Source organism: Haemaphysalis longicornis, unplaced genomic scaffold (assembly GCF_048455015.1).
Source record: "Haemaphysalis longicornis isolate Haplotype H1 unplaced genomic scaffold, Haemaphysalis longicornis Haplotype H1 scaffold_15, whole genome shotgun sequence".
Lineage (NCBI taxonomy): Eukaryota > Metazoa > Arthropoda > Arachnida > Ixodida > Ixodidae > Haemaphysalis > Haemaphysalis longicornis.
In genome coordinates, this window is record NW_027526257.1 from 4952917 (window position 1) to 4977184 (window position 24268).

The following is a 24268-nucleotide window of genomic DNA, read 5'->3' on the forward strand; positions in this document are numbered from 1 at the left end:
TGTAGTATAGAATTGTTTATTCCGCGGTGCTAGTCTTACGTCGTCCACGCTATGCAAACCGGCCCCAAGAAAGAGAAATGTTCTCGCCGTCGGAGAACAGTCATGGGGGAGAAATTGTCCACGCACAATAAGATGAGCGCCTCCGTCCTCGATTGCTGCAGTGGTACCCCTGTAGACCTACCTACGCCGCTAGTACTTTTGCTGCGGAGGCGGCCCTTGGTTGCCCGGGTAGGGTGGTGCGTAAGGCTGAGCGTACTGTGGTGAGTGGGGTGGTACGTAGGCCTGGGGAGGCTGTCCAGGGTGCCCCGTGTAGACCACCGTGTGCGTCTCCTGCGTTTCGTCGAGTCGTAAATGAGAAGCAGTGTCTTTCCCTCAGGTGCATTTCTACAAAAGCGCTCTTAAAGCGGCAACGAGGACGGAAAACAACCTCGTTCGGTTAGGAAAAACAGATGCTCTTTGGTCGTCAATTCAGCTATATTCCAGCCAGGAAAGAATTCGCTTAGGCGGATAAAAAAGTTGAGAAAATATTGAAAAACTTCACGCTGAAATGACAGAATATTGACAGCAGGGAGGAAATAGAGCCCAGCACTAAAGTATTTATCAGTATACCAACTGCCCCTCATCAGTCAAGTAATCCGATCAAACGGAACTAGAGTCTCAAGCAAAACGACGCAACGAAAACGAAGGCGGGCAGTGCGCTTCGCTTTGCGACCGCGCCGCAGGGCTCCTCGTCGTGCTCCTCCCTCATTTGTCAGCCCACAGAGCTGCGGCCGAGCCCAAGAACACGATCATTTGCATGGCGCTACCACGTCTCTTCAAACCGACATCGTTTTTATAAGTGCGAATGCACTTCTTAAGCGAGCCTGAAGCGTCCGCCGCCGTCCGCATAGCAACAGCTGCGGGTGCGCGCGCTCCTCGTCTTCCTTGGCAACGGGGGGAGATGGGCGCGCGCTGCCTGGCCGCTGACATGGCACATACCCACGTGGGGGATTGGCCAAGAATCGGGCGTGAGAAGGGCTAATGCACCCGCTAAAGGAGTACTGACACGAAATTTCAAAGCTGAGATCCGCTCTAGCAATCAAGTACAACGACAACACAAATAGGTGTCTGTGAATCAATGCATCTTTCTTTCTTTGTAGTTGCGTGTGTGTGTGTGTGTGTGTGTGATCTCTCTTTCGCGAACATTACCGAACCGCGCAAATTCAACTCGTGCATTCGCACTTTCACATTCTTCCCCTCGGGGAAATGCGGGGAATTTTTTCAGAATTCAGCCCGAGCTTTCCCAGTGGTTTTGCGCGTGGGCCAATCTCAGCACAGACACAACCCAGTACTCTTTCCAGAGATCGTGAGGGCTTGCAGGAGCAGCGCAGATTGACCCTTATGGAGGCGCAGAGGAGATATCGGCGAGCGGCCCCACTGGAAGGTTCAAGTCTCGGCATGCCGGACAGTTTGTTTTGTACTTTGGAACTGCCGTGGCTCGAGTCATTGCAAGGGCGGCCTGTCTTAACACGTTGGAGGAAGGCAGCCTTTCCGCAAGGCGCATGTGCTTCGCCACTCTACACTGAGCACGCGCGTATAGGGTAGCCGAACGCATAATCGTAACAGGACCCACTGCCACCGCCCGGTAACGTGTTGTAGCGACCCGTCGCACAAACAAGATTGCGTGACGTCACACACGCTTTGCCAGGAAGGCAACAGGGAGTCGCCACATCTCATCTGTTTTCTGTAATATCCACATTGTTATAGGTTCCATATAAAATTGGTGTCATTGTTATTAGGATACACATTTTTCAGTGAACCAAGCTTGTATTTTGTCTTCGTGGAGAGGCTCGGAAACAGTTCTATCTATTATTTCGGAAGTTTGGGATGAATTAAGGATTTCTGTGTCGCTTTCGAAAGAGGCAATGTCAATCGCCGCATTTAATTGCGCTTGAACACTTCAGGTGCTCCGAGCCTTTTACAAAATGAAATTATGAGGTGCAGTGTTACGGCAAAACACCTTTTAAAAATCCTTTAATATAGTTGCAGGACCCATTTAGGAGCCTATCACGTTCGGAAACACCTCTCAATAAACGCCACAAAATTCAGTTCGATTGCACTTTGTGAATGCGTACGAGTAATGGATCTGTGTATGGGCTATTCATGGGACTCTTCATCAAAGCGCGCCGTCGCGCCGGGGAAGCGTCCAGTGGAAATATAGCACGCCGGTGTTTTGCGGTTCGGTGTACTGATGGGCTTCGCCCTTACTCTCCGCGGGTGCGGCCCAATCGTCGTCGGTGGCCTCCTTCCGCCGCCTTCACCCCCATTGCAGCCTATTTTGTCTTCATGAGCAGGCTTTACTGTGCAACACACAACGTGAAAAAGCCAGCTTACACCGACCTCCTTTAAGTCAGAATGGCTTTAGAGTGGAAAATTTCTTGGGTAATATATTATATATCAGAATATGAAGCCCGGAGGCGTGCAGGTGGCAGAAGGGAAAGGGTGTGCTGAAGCCAGGAGAAAGGGAGTGAGCTTTTTCGACCTACGCAAGCGAAAAAAAAAGAACAAAAGGCTATAACACCTTCTCTCTTCCGCTCTTGGCGGTGGTACCGCGCGACAGTTATTCTACAAAGAAATTTGCTCGGACTAGCAGTTGTCACAGTGCGCGTCAAAAATGCCTCACCCACCTTTTTTTGTGCGCATGCTCTGCAGCAGCAGATGCAGCAGGCGATGATGAGGAGGACCACTACGACAATGGTGACGATAATACCGATGAAGACACTCCTGGCCAGGCCCCCAATGAGGACCTCAGCGCCTGGATGCAGCGAAAACAACAAATTTGCGATCGTTTTTTTTTTCGTGCGGCTGTTTGTCGCTAAGAGAGAGAAAAGATATTTAGCCAGAGATGATTGGAGCAATGGCGTAACGAAAAGTTTTGCAGTCTATGGGACGAGCACTTCCAGGGAACACCCCCGGTACATTCACGTTTCCCTTGCGGTCAAAAACAAAGTACTAAACACCAGATACGATTTTTTCGAGCGCTTTCCGCTTCGCGTTCATGCGTAGCTGGCCTAACACATAAATATCCTTTCAGGTGTCTTTAAAGTCATATGTGGGAGCACTATTACAAATAAGCGCAATTCGAGGTGTCCTGTTCTTTTGCTGAAATACCTGAAGCGCCGGTATGAACAAAATTTAGTGCTTCCGGGAGTGTTGTTTGTTTTGAAAAAAAAACTTAGCCCGGATTCGCGGATTACCGTCGATAATTTTGATGTTAACGGCGAAGCGGTGCTGCTGAGCACGAGGTCGCGGGTTCGATTCCCGGCCGTGGCGGTCACTTTGCTGATGGACGCGAAAAGCAAAAACGTCTGTGTGTACGAGATGTCGGTGCCCGTTAAAGATCCCCAGGTGGTCAAAATAATCTGAAGCCCTCCACTACGGGCCGCCTCATCGCCTGCGTTGTGTCAGTGCGTTAAACACTAAAACCAATCAATTAACGGCGAAGCTGACTGGATCCCCCAAATGGTAAGCCTACGAATCACGGTACTTATCAAAGCCAGCAAATCGAGCGGCACTAGCTAAGGTTGCTCAGCAGTTATCTATTAATGCCACGATCCTTGCGGTTTTCAGACCTTTAAAAGATTTTTGCTCGATAGATATTGCAAAACACCGTAACAAGTCTCTCGGTCGCTTTCTCTCTGTATTCCTCACATACAGAAGCATCATCTTCTTGTTACCCTTCTTCAGATTCTTCACAGGCTTCTTCTTCTACTTCATCATAGCGCTCCCGACGCGCACCTTCTTCCTTAAAGCACGTGAATTAACCCGTTTCCATGACATTCCAAAAACGACCGCCAAGCTCATTCGTCTACGCTACTGCGAAACTGCTAGAAGAGATTAGTAAATCTATGTTTTAAAGCGACGTTTTCCGGAATAGTGTGGGGTTTTGAGTTTAAACTTCGCAGAGATGACAAATTGAGCCGCCAACCGACGCTTGGTGGTGGTAGTAAAATGTATTGTAACTTCACAATACGTCTCCTGCACTGCCCAGGGGGCGCTGCAAAACCGGATTCCGGGCAGTACTTCTGGGTAGTACAAAGCTGCGGGGGTCCCATACTATCCCGTGTTGACAGAAGCAAAATGTGCTAGATACTCCCGATTGTTTTGCTACACGGTCTCCAGCCCATCCCCGACGCGTCCGATCTCGTCCGGCGATCAACTTGGCATTAGGGGAAAAAATGTTTTGCAGCGCTAAATACGTTTATAACGTTGACGAAAGCGCTAGGACGGTGCCGGCGCTCTGCCACTCGCAGATTCACCGATTGATGATCGTATGAAGTAAAATTTGAAGTGAGAGCAATTGTTCTTTATACTAATACGCTTAGTGAGAAAGACGTTTCAACAAAAGCCGATCAAATAAGAAGAGTAACGCAAACGGCGATGGTCGCCTTTAAAGGAGCCATGAACAGAAAACAAAAGTTTGTTTTATTCGAAAGATTAGGTGTTTCATAGTACCCTAAGCGCTTTCCCGGAAGCAAATGATGCTTTATTTACTGAGAAATAAGGCAATTTATGCCAAAATTTCAAATATCCCGCTAAATTGCACATTTCGTGACGTGAACAATGGCGTCATACGAGCCGGTCCATTAAACAGATACTTAGAAAGTCGACTCCATATAATACCCACACGCCAAAACCGAGACGGCGGCCATTTTAAAAATACTAGTAAAACCTAGTGCACCCGCAGCCCTAGTCATGGAATCGCCTGATCTGGAAAACAAAACTCTCGCCGAGAAGCTCGGGCTTGCATTTAACAACCTCACACCATTTGAATGCTCAATGCTTCTAAGTGCACGAGCGACAGGAGTTGTGGGATACGCGGATGGACCGGAAAGCGACCATTCCGCGATAGCCACAAGAGACGAACGCCCAGCCGTCGGCACCGCTGCCTCGTCAGCCCCGTCGCGACGGACGAATACAGACTGGTACGTATGTGCCGTATTTTTATTACGGTTAATAATAGTTCAGTTTCAGTAGCAGTATTGCTTATGCCAGTTGGCCGGTGTCGTGTATGGAAAGCCGTTCGCGCGAGCTCTCTGCTTCGACCAGAAAGATACGAGTAGAGTGTACTCTAGATACGAGCGCCAATGCGCGGTGTGTACGGCATTTTTTTCCCCAAGGCCAGAGCGCTTTGACGGCGATTTGACGAAATCGGCGACGAGCGCCAGCATGTCCCAGGAGTGAGCTAACGTAAGGGTCCCTTTCATAATCACTTCCTCGGAAATGAAGCGAGCACACTCGTACTTCCTTTAGCTCTCTTTCTCCTCCGTTTGCAAAGTTCACAAAACGTAGCCACTTGCTTCGCCAAGGTTCGTCGTTGGGCAGCACGTGAAAGGACATCTCCTCACCGGCGGGGATGTCGCACTCTCTCGACGATTTGCCCGTACTACATTGTCATTTCAAAACGTCCCAACTAAATTTCATTGTAAAGTACTCGAACAAACTGAAGTTTTCAGTGGTTGTAAACTGGAAACGAGCTCCTCACAATAGCAGAGCCATCACCGTTCCGAAACTGCGACGAGTGTCACTATCTGGTCGCTGCTTGCTGTTCCTTACTCCCCTCACTATTTTTACCTTTGCTGGTTGGCGATATGACGGCCAACCTCCTGTGAAGGGATTACGATACCAAGCAAGGTCGCGGCTGTGCGTGCTGAGACGGTTCGTTGGCCCCGAAGAGCCTCGAACCCGAAAATTCGTCTGCGCGACGGTGGCGACGGCGAGGTGTCGACTTCGGCTGGCGGTAGTTTCGTACGCATTGGCGTACACGCTTGCGTGTTTATTCGGAACTTCAACCGTTTACTCCACCGTTCTTAGTGCCATAACAGGAATGTGCAGTATGTTTAACGGGTATATAGCTCACTACGCAAACTGGTGCGCCCTGCCTAACTTGCGTTTACTTTTGCCGGCCTCCGCCAATCGCAGAGCATTCTCGTGTGACATCATAGGTTCTGTTGCGGGAAATGAGCTGGTGGGTCGCATGGTCATTCCCTTTTTTCCTAATTATGTAGCTTATTTGAGCGAAGTTTGTCTTAAAAGTGGTGTCAGTAGAGAGAGAGAGAGAAACTCTTTATTAAAGAGGAAAGTGCAGAGAGGTTTGCCGACATCAGTTCGCCGGCATGCTACTCTGCGGGGAAAGGAGGAGAGGGAAAAAGGTAGTAGGTGTAGAGAAGAAAAGGAGAGTAGTAGTAGTGAAAAAAAATAAAATATGATCCTTCTTCAGGGTATTGAGTTCAAAGGCTCTTGAGATGGAGGAACGACTACAATTTCGTCGACACACCAATGTCCTGGAGGAATTGGAATAGCGCGGACAAGATTTTGCGCTGAGCGGAGGAAGAGGGCCATGGTCCAAGTACCAATCTTAATGTCAATGGTCCAGGGTGGAGGCAATCAATTTTATGTTGTAAAAGGCACCTTGAGTCGGCATAGGCAGAGCATTCCAGTAATATGTGTTCAACAGTTTCAAGTGAACCACAATTGTCGCAATATGGGCTTGATGTCTGGCCGATCCGATGTAGATAGGAATTTGTTTGTGCTGCGTTAAGACGAAGTCTATGCAGCAACGTCTCCAAGTGGCGGGGTAGACGCTCTGGCAGCCGCATTCTGACATATGGGTCTATGGAATATAAAAAGCCGTAATGATGCTGCGGCAAGGACCATAAACGGTTCCTTTCCGACAGAGCTACTGCCTTCGTCATTGTGGCGGCATCATGCTTCGTGAAGAAAATTTTCTTTCTTTTTCTCATTTGTAGGCCCCTGCGGGCAGCCTCGTCCGCTTTCTCATTTCCCATGATGCCGCTGTGGCCTGGGAGTATGGTTCTAACGAGACAATTGTTCGAATGAACCAAACTTGTGTTTTCTCTTCATGGCTCCTTTAAAAGACAGCAAGTCTTGCGCTCTGTGGGCTCGTCCGCTCCAGGGATCCATACTTTTGCGCACCTGCGCACTTATGCATGCCCTATGAATAAACACTTTTGGTTTGTCATCATTACGAATACATGTGACAGCACTAGCTTGCCGTTTTTTCCGTGGCTCAGTCGCACAATGCAGCGAGCGTCAGAAGCGTGAATTTTGTTTGTGATTCCGAAAGTAGTGGCCGTAAAACAAAGTGGTCGGGCGAACTGAGTGGCCGTTGCATTTTCTTGATGCTCTCACTATATTTATTTACGCTCTTGCATCGTATGTTCAAAGTTCGCGCTTAATAGACTAGAATAAGGGTCAGCAACGTTTTCGGGTGCAGGGGCGAGTTGCATGAAGCCGATACTGCGGAAGGCTGGATGGATAAGCGGGTGGTAATGGGGAAGGGGGGTGGCGGGCTTTGAAGGCAAAGAGAAAAAATTCAGCGAATTGCCAATAATATTTGACAATAATCTGACCAAGTGTGAAGATGGGGGACCATGCAACTTTAAACGATGAATTCTTATCTATTCTTGTCTCGCAATCTAACCACATTTGAGGACAAAACTGGCGTGTCGGCGTTCATATTGTTAGCGACAAACCCTGCACTAGAAGATAACCATCTCAGTCAGTGACGATCGTATGTAAATATTTGAGCCGTGCACCGTGTATGCGTCTGCGTTATGTTACGCATGGCAGCAGTTAATGGACTTGGGATTCGGTGCTTGATTCGCGTCCTTTAATTGCGATCAATTTTTTTTTGACGGTATTGCCTCACCTACTTTCTAGTATACGTATACTCTAACGTTCGTAAACCGTTTGGCGTAAAATGTTTGGCAAGGATAATTTATTTTGCGAAAATACAGAACAAAATTTCCACTCGTTTTCAAGGCGTTGCCAGGCGTGCAGCGTCCGTTGAATCGGCTGCGCTCCTCGCGCCCGCTGAAGAAACCATTTACAGTCACCACAGGCTCAGCAACGTTGTGTTGATGCTACTTGTGAACTTTGCTTTGCCGTCCTCACGCAAGAAGAACGAACGATTATTATCGTCAGGAAGTTATGCTGCCCCACGCCGCGATGATCACGACAGATCGCTAAAAAAAACCACCGATAAATCGGCTCGTTGTAGCGGATATTATTTTGTTTAGCCTCTGGAACTACTTTTAAGGGCTATTCCATTCAGTATGCAGTCAGTTAAACGCGCCGCAAGGTGAATAAAATAATTACAACCAGCCTTCCTTCTGGCTTGTAGTTGAAAACTCATGGAGGGCGGCGAGGGTCGTCTGATTTTGTACTACCCAGACGCGTTGGACAAGAGGGGGCGCTGTTATCGCAAAAATCCAGCGCAGGAGCCCTATAATATTGTATGTGGTTTACGCCTCCTATGTTTTGTTCCAGTAGAAAGTATGGAATAAGATACCAAAACTCTATCAAAACACGGCCAAATATATGTTGCCGTTCCTAAAACCTTACCGGAGAATTCAAAAACCGGTAGTTTGAATGTTAGAGTCACTACTGCGAAGACGCACTGAACAGTGTAACGTGCTGCCAATTATTTTCACTTGTGTGCGACAATCAATCAGTCTTGCCCAGGACTCCATTTCTGAAAATACGTTTTAATAGATCCAATACCAGCCGTGCAAGCTGTAGATCCAGGTGCTTCATCAAAATATTTTGTGATGTATTGGAATGAAATAAACTCATTTTTTCTTCTTCTTCTTGTTCTTGTATTTTTCGTGCAGTCAAAGGCCATGTCATGTACGTGGAAATTTCGGTGTCTGGGCCAATGAAAACGCTAAGCAAACGCTACGATATTTCTACCTGCTACCCAAAGGAAATGTGATACACTCGGAAACTAACATTTTTTTACTCTTGGCGCTGAATCGGTGGAATGCTTCACTACTCATGATGCATAGCACCGATGCAGTGTCAAGATTAACAAAAATATGAAGGCTTTCTCACTCCCTTCGAGATGTCCTTGTACGCAAATATAAAGTCTTTCTCACCCCCTTCGAGGTTGTATTTCCCGCCTAATTGTGCGCCCATCCTAGGTCGGCGGTTTAGTCGTGCAAGGGTGGGGATGGAGGAATGGGGCATGCACACAGAGCAGGGCTTACGGCCGCTACCGATAGCATAACTTTTGTGGGGCTGGGAGATTCGAACATGTGAGTGTCACAACTCAACGCACCCTGTCAGCTCTCCTCCGCAATGTAGCCGTTCGGGTCTTGGTTGCTCTGTTGCGCGGACGGTGAGATGCCTACGACTGGGCAGCAAAAGAGACACTGACGTTGTGTCCGCTAGAATGAAGGTAGAAGCCTTCGACGTGCTAACTCGCTATGGGACGGACGCATGTCGTCCGCTTGGAGGAGGAAGAGGGGAAACTGAAGAAGCGTCAGGCTGAACAGCAGCGTGGATGGGCGCGAAAACCGGGGAAAGCCGTCGCCGCCACTATTACCACTTCAAGTTCCAGCTGGTCGAGATCCTACCCTGATGAACAGAAACTTACCCGCTTGGAACGCTGACGTTGACGAATATGACTTGTTCAGCTTAAAGACCTTTCACAGCGACACGTGCGGCAGTATCTTCTACTTCTCAGCTCCCGCTCACGACCGAATGCCCGTTTATGCGTGCATGGGTGGGGAGTTTTGGAAAGGGGGCAAGAAGGTGCAGCGAAAGGTTTCATGTTCTTGCTGATAACATGTCCATTGTGTTGCCGTGAGATGGAAACGTGGGCGTCAAACAGCCCAAAGTCCCGGTCCGCTGTCCTCACTCGTAGAGTGGATTGTGCTGGCGTGCTACAAAAACAGTAAGACGCCTACGACGAGGGAAGGAAAAAGACAACTGTACGTTTGTCCGCTAGGGTAAAGCTCGGGTCTTTCCACATTTCTTTCAGCTAGTTAGCTAGGAAGTATGGTTAGTCGTAAATTTCAAACAAACGTGTTTTGGTTTGTGCACTGTGTAAATGGCCTACAACTTGGCAGGTCAGCCATTTTCACAGAGTGGAAGGGCACTCGTTTTTAACCTTTGCTGAGACTTGCTGTTATTCCTTGTTAATAAGTCAAGCCAGAATAATTTATCAGCCACTAAAACCGCATATGTTTCATGGCACCAGGTTCTCTTGCTACGTTATTGGGGCCAGATATCTCATCGGGGACAGTCGTAGTCATGAATACAAGAATGGTCTTGTGATTGCTATGTGGTCAGTTACAGAGATTTAGATCCCCTCGTCGCCCACTAGGGTGAGCGCCCCACTTAGCCACCACTCATCTACGGTGCTCCTTTTCATTTTATACGAGAGGAGCCATCGAACCAATGGGTTACTAGAGCGAAGTTTCTATGTCACACTTGTGGCGACGCTTCCCACAAAAACACTGCAGGATAGTTACTTTTATTGCCGATCATGATGATTTTGGGTAAAGTGAAACGTAGTTGAAACGCGAAGCTTTATCCGGTCGAAAGCCGGTGTCTCCAAAGTCTATAGTCAAACTCCGACATACAAATCATTACGCCCAAAATGCCGGGTAGCAGGACTGCCAATTTACAGAATGAATTTCCACGAAGCCACATCAAGCGTTTCAAGAAAAAAAACCGTTCCAGGGGTAGAAATCGAACGGGAGTCCCTCGCGCTTTGACACCGACGTACATCCGATTGCACCATTTCCACACGGTCGAAGCAGCTCAGGACATTGACTTTGACTCAGGTTACACGAGACAAAGCTTCTCGTTTTAACCTTCTTTCGTTTAAGAAACGGCCTTTGATTGCTCTACACAAGTTCTCCATCGGCAATCGAGTTCTTAACGTCGATACCGTAAACGGAGTGCCTGGAAAATACATTTTGCGCACCTACGGACAATGCGATGGCGACAAAGCGTGGAACTGAAGTGGAATCCTGAACACTGCAAAGTCGTCGGCAGCACGGCAGCTGAAAAGGTGGCGTCAGAGCTGAAAGCCACTCTTTTCAACGGCCGCCAATTCCACTAGCAAGAAAAACAAGATGCGATGGTTTAGAGTGCACACCTTAGTACACACCTTTGAACCCTATCGACCCAAGTTGCCCCTTAAAGACGCCGCCCGGGCTCAGCAAACGTAAAGAAGCTATCTTGCATTTATGGACATGCACTCGAACTAAAGACATTCGAAGTAAATGTCCGATGGCAGCAGGCCTAAATTTCCGACATGACACGCATTCCCATGGGTGGCTCCATCGTCTTGACTACGATTCCTTGCTGGACTATATGCGGGACGCTAACATAGCTACTTGCGTAAAGATGGGACTGGCTTAACGTCTACCAAGTCTTGAGGCTATTAAACAAACAAAAAAATAACTGCAGTTGATGTGACCTTCGGAAGGTATTGCTTTTCTAAAGTTTGTAAGGCAATTTTCCCTATTTGGCTTACGCAATCTCGCGAAGATGTTGAAAATGTCTTGTAGTATGCTCTATGACGGACGCTCGTTATATGTACACCGCGTAAAGCGGGACATTGGCCATTGCTTTCTTGATATTGCTGTTCATGTTTTACTTTGTGTTCCTGTACAGGGTGTACGGGTAGAGAGTGAGAACTTTTACAGCGATTATTAATCATTTTCTTGGAGGAATGGTTCCCTCTTCACGGAAACTGGTGAGCCGCCGAAGCAGTGGCTGCTCTCTCGGCGAGCAGGAGCTGGTACAAGACACAAGAGCTGGACAACAGTGTCTTCCACTGCTCTTGAGGGTTTGGTGTGCGGAAAAGGGGTGGCAGATGCACGCTTTTTCTACCCCCTGTGACCTTATGTCTAAGTGTACCTGGTTGTTGGCAATATTTGCATTCTTCAGGATATTGGGGTGAGATATCTCGTGTAGCCTAATTAGATGCGGTTTGTTTGTAAAATTATGAGTGTTGTTTCTTGGGACCCCGTGAGGTTTGTGCGTGGTAGCGGGTAAGTCGGTCGATTAACTTTTCAATGTGGTGTTTTTTTTGGTAGGTTACAGTTCATGTAGATATCTCCACGTGCTCCGAGGCCTGGCCGGCAAGATATCGAGCCGTTTGATTGGAAAATTCGTTGCCCACCACGAAGGCGTGTGCAGGCGTCCTTGCCTTTCTATCCTTCTGTCTCCTTACACAATCGCTTTCTATCAGGGAATATAGTAGACAGCACGAGGTCTGCGCGGGGCTACAAAATTCCTTTTGGTGTAGCAGGAGGGCACAGGACTGCACGAAGTGTTTCGAGGAACACTAGTGTGAGTGACTATGACGCGCGTGGGGATCTTCCAGTTCTGTTCTATTTTATTCCTTTATACTAATCTGCGGTAGAAATCACAGTGCGATGGTTTAGCCATGGCTTAGCATTTCAAGGATCTTTTTTCATGGCCTTTGCAGTACTTCAGGGTAAAGGCTAAACGCACTATAACAGCTGCAGAATTTCTTCAAGCACGTAGAACGGAACCACGTAGAAAACATACAGCTGCGATGCGCAAGCATAAACTTGTTATGTGCTGTTTTCAAGCCTTGATAGACAAGCTGTGGTAGCAGGCTCGACTTACCAGCTGCGATAGGATGGTAGTCATTTGATGCTCGAACATCAGTGGTGTTGACGTGTAATCTTTCAGGCCTCGATGTGCTTTTGGCAGAGGCTGCGGCTACCAAAACCGCGGCGAGCGCCAGGAAAGCTGTCGACCTGTAGGACGTCATGGCCTCTTCCCAGCGGGTTAGGTAGCTGCGACATGGAGAAGACTTCACTTTATACACGGGAAGAACAGAGCTCGTGAAAAGGTGGCTCTCCCACACTGCAAGTAATGAACTCAGGTTTGTGTGCAGATGCCGGAAGTGGTAGAATAACGGTCGAGATTGGAATTTCAGTCGTGGTGTGGAGAACGAGGCGCGAAACAAACTATTGCCGCGTCGGTTTCCGCTGGGCGGCCAATTTCGTCGAAGAAAAAGGGATTCCCAGTGTGGTAAATTTACTGGGCTGCAAATTCATGCTGTCTTTAGAAGCATTGCTGAATGTATCTACGCAGCGCGCACACGCTCACCTTACGTTAATGTAAAGAAACGGACAGACAGACAGACAGACAGACAGACAGACAGACAGACAGACAGACAGACAGACAGACAGACAGACAGACAGACAGACAGACAGACAGACAGACAGACAGACAGACAGACAGACAGATAGACAGACAGACGCACAAATTGACGGATGGACGGACGGGAAGACAGACAAACAGACGGATGGGCTGGAAGATAGGCAGACTGACGGCGGAAATCTACTTTTGAAGCTTGAACCGTGTTGGCTGACTGCTTAAGTCAGCGCAAGGTTGGAACCTGACGTGGTGGCGGCATTTCAAACGGAGGCGAAAGGCGAAAACGCCATGTGTGTGTGTTAAAGGTGTATTTTATTTATTCCTTTATTTATTTATTTATTTATTTATTTATATTTTTATGTATGTATGTATGTATGTATGTATGTATGTATGTATGTATGTATGTATTTATTTATTTATATTTTTATTTATTTATTTATTTATTTATTTATTGCATACTGCGGGTTCTAGTGGACTAAGCAGGAAGGGCACGTCGACGTACACGATGCAAAAATGACACACTTTGTTTTACACCCTACATACTCTTCATTATGTATAGCAACAATACGCATCGTTGTACACACTACAATACACTTCGTTTTAAAACACTTGGTTCTACGACAAAAAACCTGGTTCTGCAATAAACCTGGTTCTTACTTGTGTCCAGTGTGTTTGTTACGCTGTGAAAGATGAACGTATTAAGACTTGCCCAAATTTCCGCCTTGATACAACCCTACATTCTACTTTGTTCTGCAACACAAGTAGTAACTCATACCAAACAAAAACAATACACTTCTTTCTACATACTTTGCGATAAATGAGGTCCGCATAACTTGTTTCCGTCAGACACTGTCCGCGGAAAAAAAGATCCTCAATTGGCCAAAATTAAAAACCCCAGCCTTCCACCACGCAGTGCCTTATACCCCAGCCAGCTGTAGATTCAACTCGTTAACCTCCTAAATTTAAATTTAAACTATGCGGCTTTTCTCAGAGGCGCGCTGGTTGAGATACGACTAAAGGCCCGTGTACATCGTCTGCCACGCTGCTTGTTGCTGCTTTTCCGCTATTTTTAATGGGGAGGCGAGTAGAAATAACTTTCTTTCAAACTAGTTCGGAAAGGCCGTCTTTAACTGCCTAAACAATGGGCTGGGTATTCGGGGAATGTTCAAAATGTCGGTACAGGCCCACGTAAGGGGGTAAAGGGTGGCATACTCAGCTGTGTCGGGAGGGTATTTGTTGGAAGGGTTAAATGCAGGATACATGGCGTGGCGCCTTCCTGGGTGCGGGGAGGTGTTGGTTTAAAGGTGACGCCAGCGCAGAATGTTGCCTTATTTGTTATAAAAGTCTGGTACGGAGGAGGAAAGGCTTGTCGGGTGAGTCGCTCGTGCTGTAGAATGTCGTTGTACAACCGCAGTATGGAATCCGCGTAATTATCCTCCTGTGGCGGCCGATGGGCATGGGCTCGAGCGACAGCGTTAGCTCGCTGATTGCCACGAAGAGACTCGTTCCCGGGAGTTCATACTAATGTGGCATTAGGGAGGTGTTCTAACGCCTTTCTGGCAAGAATGCGGTGCGCTACAGAAGAGACCCTGCCCTTTACATAGCTCCCTCAGGCGGCCTGGGGAGTTGGTGATCACGCCCACTTGGTTTTGTTCTGGCGCGGTAGATACGCTGAAAACCACTATTCCTGGCTCTTCTGCCTTCATCGGTCTGATGGTGCTGATGATGGCCACCGCTATTCGATACGGGTACTTAGGCTGCGTCTGTGAAACTGTTATACGGGTCACCGCCACATTTTGACTGAATATATTTGGCTCTGGCCGATCTTCTCCCTGTATAGTGCTCGGGGTGCATTCTTCGAGGTACCGCTGCACGTTGAGTTCCTCTCCGATCTCGAGGCATAAAGTCTCCACCCTCGCAGTGTGCCTTCCAGCGTTGGTGGGATATCCCCGATGTCGGAAAACATGTCTGCCGGTAGAAGTCAGTTTGAGACGTACCCTCTTGTTTCAAAGTTGTTCTTCGATTATATTCTCGGCCATGTTTTTGACGCCTAAGAAGAGAAACATGGCAGTTGATGTGTTGGGGGGAAAGCTTGTTTGTAAGCATTGCTTAGCGCGGTCTAAAGCGTCCCCCCTCTCGCAATTCCTTAGCTGGAGATACTGTGCTCCGTAGACGATCCTGCTAATAATTGGGGCCGGAATAAGCCTCCTTACGCCTGACTCCTTAAGCCTGTGCTGCATGTTGGTAATTTGGATCATCACTGTATCAACTACTGAACGGTGTCCGATCGCCCAGTTTTGCTGTTTATGCAAGCCAAGGATGCGTGCTGGTTCGACCATGGCGATCTCTCGCCCTTCAAAACTCGGTCTGATCTGTGGTTTCTCAGATGCAATCCCACGTTACCGGTGTTTAACATTAAGTAGTCCCGATTTCTCCAGCGCGCAATACAGCCCGCTCGCTCGTGCATATTGTTGCACTGTCTGCACGGCTCTCTGTATCTCGCCATCGGATACGGCGTTTATCCGTATCGCAGTCTTGTGTAGGTAGGCGCTCACGGGGTTTTGTGGCTTTCTCTGCCCGTGGGACCCTCGAGAACTTGTTATCTTCAGGTGTGTGCGAGTAAAATACCTTCAGAAGATGTGAAGAGGCGCTTTTTAACGTCCACGTCCACGTGGGAGCACGATGGCGCCGTTTTTTTTTTTGCCTGCCTTCGTTCGTAGTCAGCGCCGACATAGGATCACCACCATCCCGTGTGAGACGAGACAGCGTTGTATTGGAGCTTCCATTTTACGTGATAATTGGGCGCGGGTAGTGGTAAGTTTGTTTAGCATTGCACGGCGTACTTGCCGCAGCTGTAACCATCGCGGTGACATTTAGAACACAAACGTCGTTGAAAATTGAACTCTGTGTGTAAGATCACTGAATAGCTGAAAGCCACATTGTCCTTTCAAGAAGGAACCGTAGTTCCGAACACCGTTAAAGTATAGGGTACCTAGTGGCCAGAAAAAGCAAAAAGCTCATGCGGGCTTCGAAAAAGTGTGTATACAGCCTTAAAAATGCTCATCGAGTTTTGCCAAACCCAAGTAAGCCTCACTACACCACATTAGACATGAGTGACACGATTGCTTCACAGAGCTCAGTAAAAAATCTAACTATTCCAGTGTCAAAAATTGAACAAAATCTCAGAATAAACCATTTTTGCAAAACGTTTCGGAAGGTCTCCCTGTGGTTTCCTTTTATTTATAGTCTGGAATAAACAGCTCGTCCCATGGGAAGAGTCCTCTGTGGCAGTTTTTAAGAGTACAATGTAAGCAGCCCACGAACGGACCAAGGCATGTTGGAAGAGAGTTATTTGTGGTAAGAATCATCAACCTGCGGCCTGCAGGGCGGTATATTGCAGCACCCCGCACGGTGTCAAAGCACCCTCCTTTTATCAATTCCTCCCTGAAGGCTGATACGGCAATTTTAGCCTAAAATTGGGTACGCACTAAACACATTGCACTCTTTTTGGCCGAAAAGGGTGTAAGATTCTTGTCCCATGGTGAAAATCTTTAAAATGTGTTTTGGTTAAAAAAGGGTATAAAGATGAAAAAAGGGTGTTCGTGTGAACACCGTAAAAGAAAGTTGTAAGGTTACTTAGCACCTTAAAATAAGGGTGTGGGCCGCGGAGCTACGCGTGACGGTGTGGATGGGCCGATATGGCAGCGTGACGTACAGAAACATTTAGCACACAAAAGTCACACTTGAACCTCAATTGAATTGACCAAGAAAACCAACGGGATGCATGGGGACAGCGAGTACATACCTACTTGGAAATACAGCTACCCTTCCTGTTTTTTACCCACCAGAGGAAAGGCCTCCGATAGAGTCTCTGGGGTTGACGCAAAAATAAGATATTTTAGCGCTACTATAAAATATGCATTTCAACGTGAGCATTTACGAATCAGCATGCCGATTCGCAAACAGTTTTAATCACGATGGCGTTATTATGTTCACTATAAGTCAAAAAATTAAATTAAGTACCAAAGACCTATTCAACATTATGTCAACACCCATAGAGAAGGCTGTTCCTTATTTCAACACCCGTTTTTCCAAAACGGTGTAAAGCAACAAATCAGGGTGTGAGAAAGTAGTAGGAAGTGTGTACGGAAAAAGCGTGCAAGAAAGAAGGTGTAAGAACAAACCACCAACTGTGACAAAGGGTGGAATACACGTCCAACTTTGAACGCGTTTTATGCCCTTTTCACGATGGACCGAACATTTTCAACAAGCGCGTATGTTTTGTACCTCACGGCGTTTAACCCAATCTAAATTGGCCTGATTTACTACCAGTGAGTCTGTTTGAGCTTCAACTAGGTTCAGTGGCGTTAGCAAAAAAAGACAGGAAAAAGAACTGCGCCCCACTGTAAAGGGTGCACCCCCGTAGGTAAGTTATTATAACAGTGAAGCCGGCTTTGGAGCCTGTTCGAGTGTCATCACAGAAGACGCAAGCGAATTCGCACCTCTTTCTACGTGATTTCAAAAGTACTAGTCTTTTTGGGATCCTAAAACACGAAAACATTTCGCAGCTTGCAATAGTGTGAGGCTGGAGAAACAGCATAACTGGGGGCCGAACTAGCTTGTTTCGTCCTTGGATTCGCTGTCACTGTGAATCAGTGCACACTAGAATAACCTTGCGATATTCAAGTAAACTTGGCCTCACCCCTCAGCGCTTACACTAGCTCAGCAAGAACATCGCAAAGCCTAGCAAATGTAGCAACGCTTAGTACCACCGGAAGAAACTAGGTCGACTATCAGTTGCGCTGTTCTTTCTTTTTTTGCAACTGAACGACTATTTGCAACCGTCTGAACATCCTTTTCGTCACACAACCATTGTGTTTTTATTTTAAAGGTTGAAATTGATGTTTCACGGGCCAAAGCTAAACTTGGGACATAAGGCGCACCGTATATGGAAACGAGCGATCATAACCTTTGCGCAGATGCAGTGTCGCATCAAATGAAGTTTTTTCTCTCTGCAGACAAACAGTTTTTTTTTTGCTTTTGAACGTTTCTTACGAGTAGAGGAGGATATGATTGGATGTCTTGTTCTTTACAGTACAGTTATACACGCATACATGGTTTTATTCAATGAACAGCTGAACACCTTTCCCACACACTTTTAACGCCCTCAGAAAAACCAGTAGTTTTGAAGTTGATCAACACCCTTTTTTTGAACACAAGAAGAGCGTAGAGGTAGGAAAATTGTGTAGAAACTCAAAACAACGGTGTAATGGCCTCCTAACACCCTTTTTCTACTTATGCTACACCGTTTATGGCCAAAGAGGGTGTGTAAAGGTTTGGTGTGTAAGGCAGAAACAATGAAAGGTCGCTTCCAGTTTATAGTTTCCGCTATCTTCACACTTAGCCAAATAATGCCCTCACTTCCTTTCTTTGCACCGCTTCAAAAAAAGCTTGTCCCCCCTCTTCCGCCGCCCCGCTATGCCGTCCGCCCATACCATGTCGACTTCACGCAACGCAGCCCTCCACCTCGAAAGGTTTCCTACCCCTGGTTGATGTTAAAGCCCACTGAATTTAGTTGCGAAGAAATAAAGATTTCGAATAATTTTTTAACAAATTTTTTCGCCGAATGAATAATTTATTGCGGCTCTTTGGTAAGGCAAGCCCACCCCACACACAATATTGAAGACGGGTCATCCCATAGTAACGACATTTCAGCTCATCTTACCGACGCTATTGTAGCATGTTCCAGTATTTTATGACATACGGATACCTGCAAAGGCACTTTGTATAACCTGTCGCAATGGCTGAACGACAGGGGTGTCAGCGTCCGTGATACGACATGGCAAGCGTAACCGTCATGCGCTGAGATATCAGAGCTGCGCTAGATTGTGTAAATGCATAAATCTAACTTTTATGGCGCGGTACGGTCGTATCTTAGGCGTCTGAGGAAACGCGAATTACGCCAGAAAGCCACAGGGCAACGAAACAGCAATCAGCCTCAGCACACGCAACGAATTCACGGTGCTAGTCCGCCACTCGCCTAACACGCCTGCACACCAACCGTATACGTCAAATACCCTTTGATACAATCGTTTAGGGTTAGTTTTGTGAAATAACAGGCGACTGTTCACCAAAGATTCGTCATCTGAAAACATTTATGAATGAGGTTTGTGGTTGCACACATGCGGCTCCTAATATGGACATGCGATGCACCGACAGTGAAGCTTATTTCCGGCTTTGGGCGGGTAAAATCGCTGACGCGGGCTTTGGGAACAATATTGTTGGGTCCGCCACACCCTACGTACGCCCCGCAACACCACGTAGCCCCAGTGCATTCAGAAGATAACACTGCAGCAGATATCCGCTCTTTTTTTTTTTTTTGCTGTGGTTGTTTCTGATAACCTCAGCCAAGTGCAAACGCCCCGTGCCCTTTGTCCTCCTCTTTTTCAGCGTACGGGAAAGCTGATAAACTGGAGTGTGTCAAGATCCAATGATAACGCCCTATATATATATTTGTTGGGAAGGCAAAAGTCCAGCCAATGTACATTACTTCGGCTCAAGAGGGACATTGCGTAGACGATACGTTATCGCGACATGCGTCCTTCCCAGCTTTAAAAAAGATACGCTTGCCATTTATCAGATTCCACCAAACTTACTCCACACACAGCCGGACCATACTATATGTAGACCTCTCGTGACCGTTCCCTTCAGTTGCAAGAACACTTCACATTGCTTTGTACATCGACACTGTTCATGCCACCTCGACCGCAGTACTCCGTAACCGTAGCCGAAATAGACGCACGGGAATTCCCTTCCCCTTAATTTCCTCGTATACCATTTATGAAAAGCATGGAACATGACATTCGCTCTGTCGGAGTGGAAGGCTGTGAGTACAGCAGTCAAAAAGGATAGAGCGTTTCACAGTGCTGTACTAGAACTAGGTACAACATACGTGATTGCGATTATGGCAGGTTTAAAGCGAATATTAAATGAATGAGTATGGTGAGAATCCAAAAGGAATGTTGGCTTCTAGCCCCATTCATATATGTTATTTTGGCTGTAAACCTGGCGTAGCCTTGCTGGAGCGGGGATTGTTCTATCTTTATTTTTGTTTTTTCTTGCGGTGGGGGGGGGGGGGGGGGGGGGGGAGCGGGAGGGGAGGAACACGAAAATTTTAGACGGTTTAAACGGTGCAACATAATTTCGATTAGTCTTCGTGGGAGGAACTAAGCTGTTTGAAGGAACTAGGCCTTACAGCAAACTATGACAGTCTCCTCCCTTGTGCAGGCAAGCTCGTTTCCATGCTAAAAGCTAGAAAGCGAAAGCAGACAGGCTGGAAGTTTTCTACTGAACCCTTCCGTTCCGAGTACATGATCTAATGATGGCTTCCACTTGACAGTCCCCCTCTTACCACTAGTCAAATAATTGTCAATGATTGTCAATTCTCTGAATATTTATACTGTGTGCCTGCAAAGCCTCCACAACCTTCTCCTACCCTCCAGCTCCCTCCCCCCCCCCCCCCGTTTTGCCTCTCGGCCCTCCACCTGAAAGGTCGCCAACCACGGATCTAAAGGATGAAAAAGGAGATATTTGCGGGGTGACCTGTCTTTTTTTTTTGTTTTCTGAGAAGTGATGGCTGCGCACTTTGCCCAACACCCGGAGATAATTCTTCCCACTGTGGCCTTGAAAAGCGCTATCATCGCTCCGGCCCTGGGGCGCGTCCATCGTTGGTGGCCTGCTCTACAGAGAGGAGGGTAATGCCACACCATAGACCGCCATATGCCGCTAGGTAATGCGTTATAGAGAGAACTCGCGAACATGACGCTCGGCTCAATACCTGCGCCTCGCTACGGCTTTTGAAGCTGCAACACGCGGTTTTTCGCACGCGCCTTGTACCCAGCACAACCGCGACTTGCGCTCAACTGTTTCAGTGTTTCCGCTTGCTGGGTTTAGCAGCGGCAGCGACCACCCTGTCATTGCTTTAGCGGTTCCTCAGCATGGGCAAATCGTCGCTGTCGCTCACATTCCTTCATTTTTTGCGGGCCTGCAGTGGCTGCACAATACATAACGTGCAAGTGGTGCCGGTAGTCACGGGAACAGATGTGGGAAGTGGGAAAAAACACGGAAAACGTTAAAATATGTTTTCTTGTTTTGTTTTCTTTTTCAAGCAGAACATTATATTAAAAAAAAAAAGACGTCGGGCCAACTCCACTAGCGTGAAATTTCAGACAGGCGAAGCATGAAGTGTAGAAGTCTATTCTTCGCGCCTTACCTTTTTTGCTTACCGGGATAAAACCCTGGGGGTAGAGGTATACAGTTTTGCTGTAAAAGTCTGTTGCCTTTAAAGTGAAGCCCGAAGATATCGAGCGCGAGGCGTAAACGTGTGTCCCTGTGGTACCGGTGTTTTTTTAGAACGCGTTCCGTTCTACTGCGGGTCGTAAATGAGTTATCCGATGTTTTACTACCCTGGCTACATGAGACGGCGCTTACGACGACGACTACATGAGACGCCGATAGCTCCGGCCCCTAAGGGGCTTCGTCCATAAACAACAGAACATGGCGCAAATGCGTTGTGATTTGACTAATCCGGAGTGAGGGAAACGCTTTCTGAAATCAATGCCTTGGCGTGAAGTCGGGCTCAGATTTTGGGAGCGGAAGCTCCGCGAGCACCTTTGTGATGCCGCATGTAACAATTATGTTGTTTGCAGTGTTAACAGGAAAAATCATTGGGCACTTAAGTCTCTTTAAGTGACTTGAAGGGAAAAGCCAGTGACTGCTGAGGACATCTTCGCTGCTGGGTCGTGTTCGCGGGGCTGTCACGTTCACCTACCATGCGGCGCGCATCTGGTTGATTCTTGTTCCATCCTGGCATGGCACCGGCTCTGTACTGTAGCTACCTCTACAGCACACTTGGCTGCTGGCCTAAAGATCCGCATTCAAATCCCATTCTAACCGAAGCAAGCTTCTATTTGTATTTTATTTACTTATTTTCTTTTTGCAGCGGCCAAATTTGGTATCATTCGTGTCGTAACCAGCAACTACTGTCACTTTCGCGTTCGATGAGACAGGAGGAAGTACGTCCACTTTTTGACTGATATGAGCGGAATTGTCGGATTCAATTTTTCATATTTCTCGGAAAAAGCCATAAAAGACACCCGTTTTTTTTAACACCCCTCCAAATTTCATCAGAAATTGCATCTCTATAGTTCATTTCACCAGCTACGTGAGGCACTGTGGAGGCTACATTGTTAACGGACCACCCAGTGAGCGCGCCCAACTCACCGTGACGAGAGCCACAAAAGGCGTCAGGGCCTCCCGGTTCCACCTGACGAGAGGGGAGAGGGAAATATCATTTAAAGACTCCCTTCACAACGAGTTAGGCGTGCTCAGGAAGGGGGGGGGGGGGGTCTGTTGACCGCAATGCAGCCTCCACCGCGCTGCATGTAGCTTTTGGTATGAACTATGGTCACGGGACGTGCGAGCACGCGTTAACGCGACCCGGAGATGGGGCTTGCAATAGGCACGTTAGCAGAAGCCGGTTGCGAGCCGTGCTTCGACTTGACGGCTCCCTAGGAACATCAGCAGCGCCGCGGGGGCGCCACGCCATCTCGTGCTCTGCTCTTTCGTTCTGTTGACGGATCTACGACGAGTATTTTCGCCGACTTGCTCCATTTCTTGCTCTCGCAATAACATACTAGTTTTTTTTCTGTTTTGCAACGCACAGAAAGGGTGCGTGTTTTCAATGACGTATAAAGACTTCAAATTTTCCTCGAGCTTTCGAAGATATATAAAAGTGCTTCTTGTTTAAAAGCACTCTTAATTTCAGCGAATTTTCCGGTGGGGACGCTAAGGGTGCACATTGTAGACAGTGACGCGTGGGTTTACGTACGTTCCGAAATGCCGGCTATACGGCGGCAAACTATTGCGAGTATTACGGCAATGCATTAGGAAATTACGACAACTTCCCGAGGGTACAACGCGAATTTGTCACAATTCTGGTCTAAATTTGAATAAGAGTCTGCTGTCGTTTTCTGAATGAGAGCCCCTGCAACTTTACAATACAAACATGTTTTATCAATCATAAGACGGGGGAATGGATGTATATTATTTAGGAATTCAGCTCTGCCAGGCCCGTTTGATTGACACTGAAGTCACGTACATTTTACACGCACACAAACGTACACGGACCAATACATTTCTTAGGGCACACTGTTACCATAACGCACATTTCATGCTTAAAGTTAAGTAGTCTGAGAAAAAGTGTCCCTACAGATGAGGCACCAAATCTTCCTTCTGAGTGGTATGTACATGCTTAGGATTATACTTGCTTACACCACGTGAACCGCTACCGGTTTTCGTGCAGCAATGCTGTTTTCGGTTAAAGAAGTCCTCCCATATTAAAACCTAACGATCACCCGAAAGCTACATGATGACGACTCAGTGAGGCTGCAAAGATTCAAAGATTTCCACCCACCTGCCAGCGTTCCCTTTGAGAATGAGAGTCGTCTATGTGTGCTCTCACATATAAATCGAGAGGGATATATCAGTTTGCCGGGAGGCAGATAAGCTGCTCAAAAAGACCGGCCTCTTTTTGGCCAGATAGTTGTTCGACAGAGGAACTGATACCGCGTCATCTATTGCAAAAGTCCGTTACAGCATAGCGGTGGGTGGACATTTCTTAGATCAACCCGTGCCTCACTCTTAGACGATAAGCCGTCCCGTGGGGAATGTTAAGATCGTAAATGTTACTCGCCACTCTGAGGCGATGTTAGTCACGAAATAAGTCGTCACCGCCACGATATATATGGTGCCCCTTCATTCCCTAACACCGTATTTTGTTTGAAAAGACACACATAAATTCTCTTTCTTCCCTCGTACCATAGCCGAATGGAATTCCCTTACAGATGCCATGTATAGTTCTTAGTGATGTTTGTTGTTTTAGTTTTTTATATTCATGTTCGCATTGTATTTCCTGCTTTGATGCTATTTACCAACCCACCCTGCACGAACCTACGATGGTCCGCAGTACTTAATAAATAAATAAATAAATATCTGAGGCTCCGTGTACAAGTTAAAAAAGTATTGTGATCTCGAAAACGCTGCAGCGGTGCGCCATGAGTGGATGTGTACCCTTTGCGTTGCTGTACTGGGAATATGCATATGGTTTTTCAACAGCCCTGATGTTGCACTCACACCAAAAAGCTTTCGGAAGAGTCAGCCACCATTATTACAGAAAAGAACGAGCGATCATTTATTATTTGGCTCATCTGTG

General features: G+C 47.2%; 1 protein-coding gene across 2 annotated transcripts; it reads right to left on the reverse strand.

Annotated features, from left to right (window-relative positions):
• On the reverse strand, positions 1 to 23586 carry LOC144165738 (uncharacterized). 2 transcript variants are annotated; one of them, XM_077695531.1, is made up of 5 exons: positions 23471 to 23491; positions 22279 to 22321; positions 12457 to 12629; positions 2667 to 2794; positions 1 to 330 (listed from the first exon to the last, which is right to left on the reverse strand). In XM_077695531.1, the coding sequence occupies exons 3-5, from the start codon at positions 12602 to 12604 to the stop codon at positions 190 to 192; spliced, it is 417 nt and encodes a 138-aa protein (XP_077551657.1). In that variant the 5' UTR covers positions 12605 to 12629; positions 22279 to 22321; positions 23471 to 23491; the 3' UTR covers positions 1 to 189. The 2 variants fall into 2 exon arrangements, with proteins under 2 accessions (XP_077551657.1, XP_077551658.1); XM_077695532.1 differs by lacking the exon at positions 22279 to 22321 and having other exon boundaries at positions 23471 to 23586.
• Between the last annotated feature and the right edge of the window lie 682 nt (positions 23587 to 24268).

What these genes read in the sequence shown, in the direction of transcription:
- LOC144165738 (XM_077695532.1), bottom strand. Translation starts at nt 12,604, where the DNA reads ATGACGTCCTACAGGTCGACAGCTTTCCTGGCGCTCGCCGCGGTTTTG. An exon ending in CTACCATCCTATCGCAGCTG is followed by an intron (nt 2,795 to 12,456) that starts GTAAGTCGAGCC and finishes CGCTGCATCCAG; the next exon opens with GCGCTGAGGTCCTCATTGGG. An exon ending in GAGCATGCGCACAAAAAAAG is followed by an intron (nt 331 to 2,666) that starts GTGGGTGAGGCA and finishes GACGAAACGCAG; the next exon opens with GAGACGCACACGGTGGTCTA.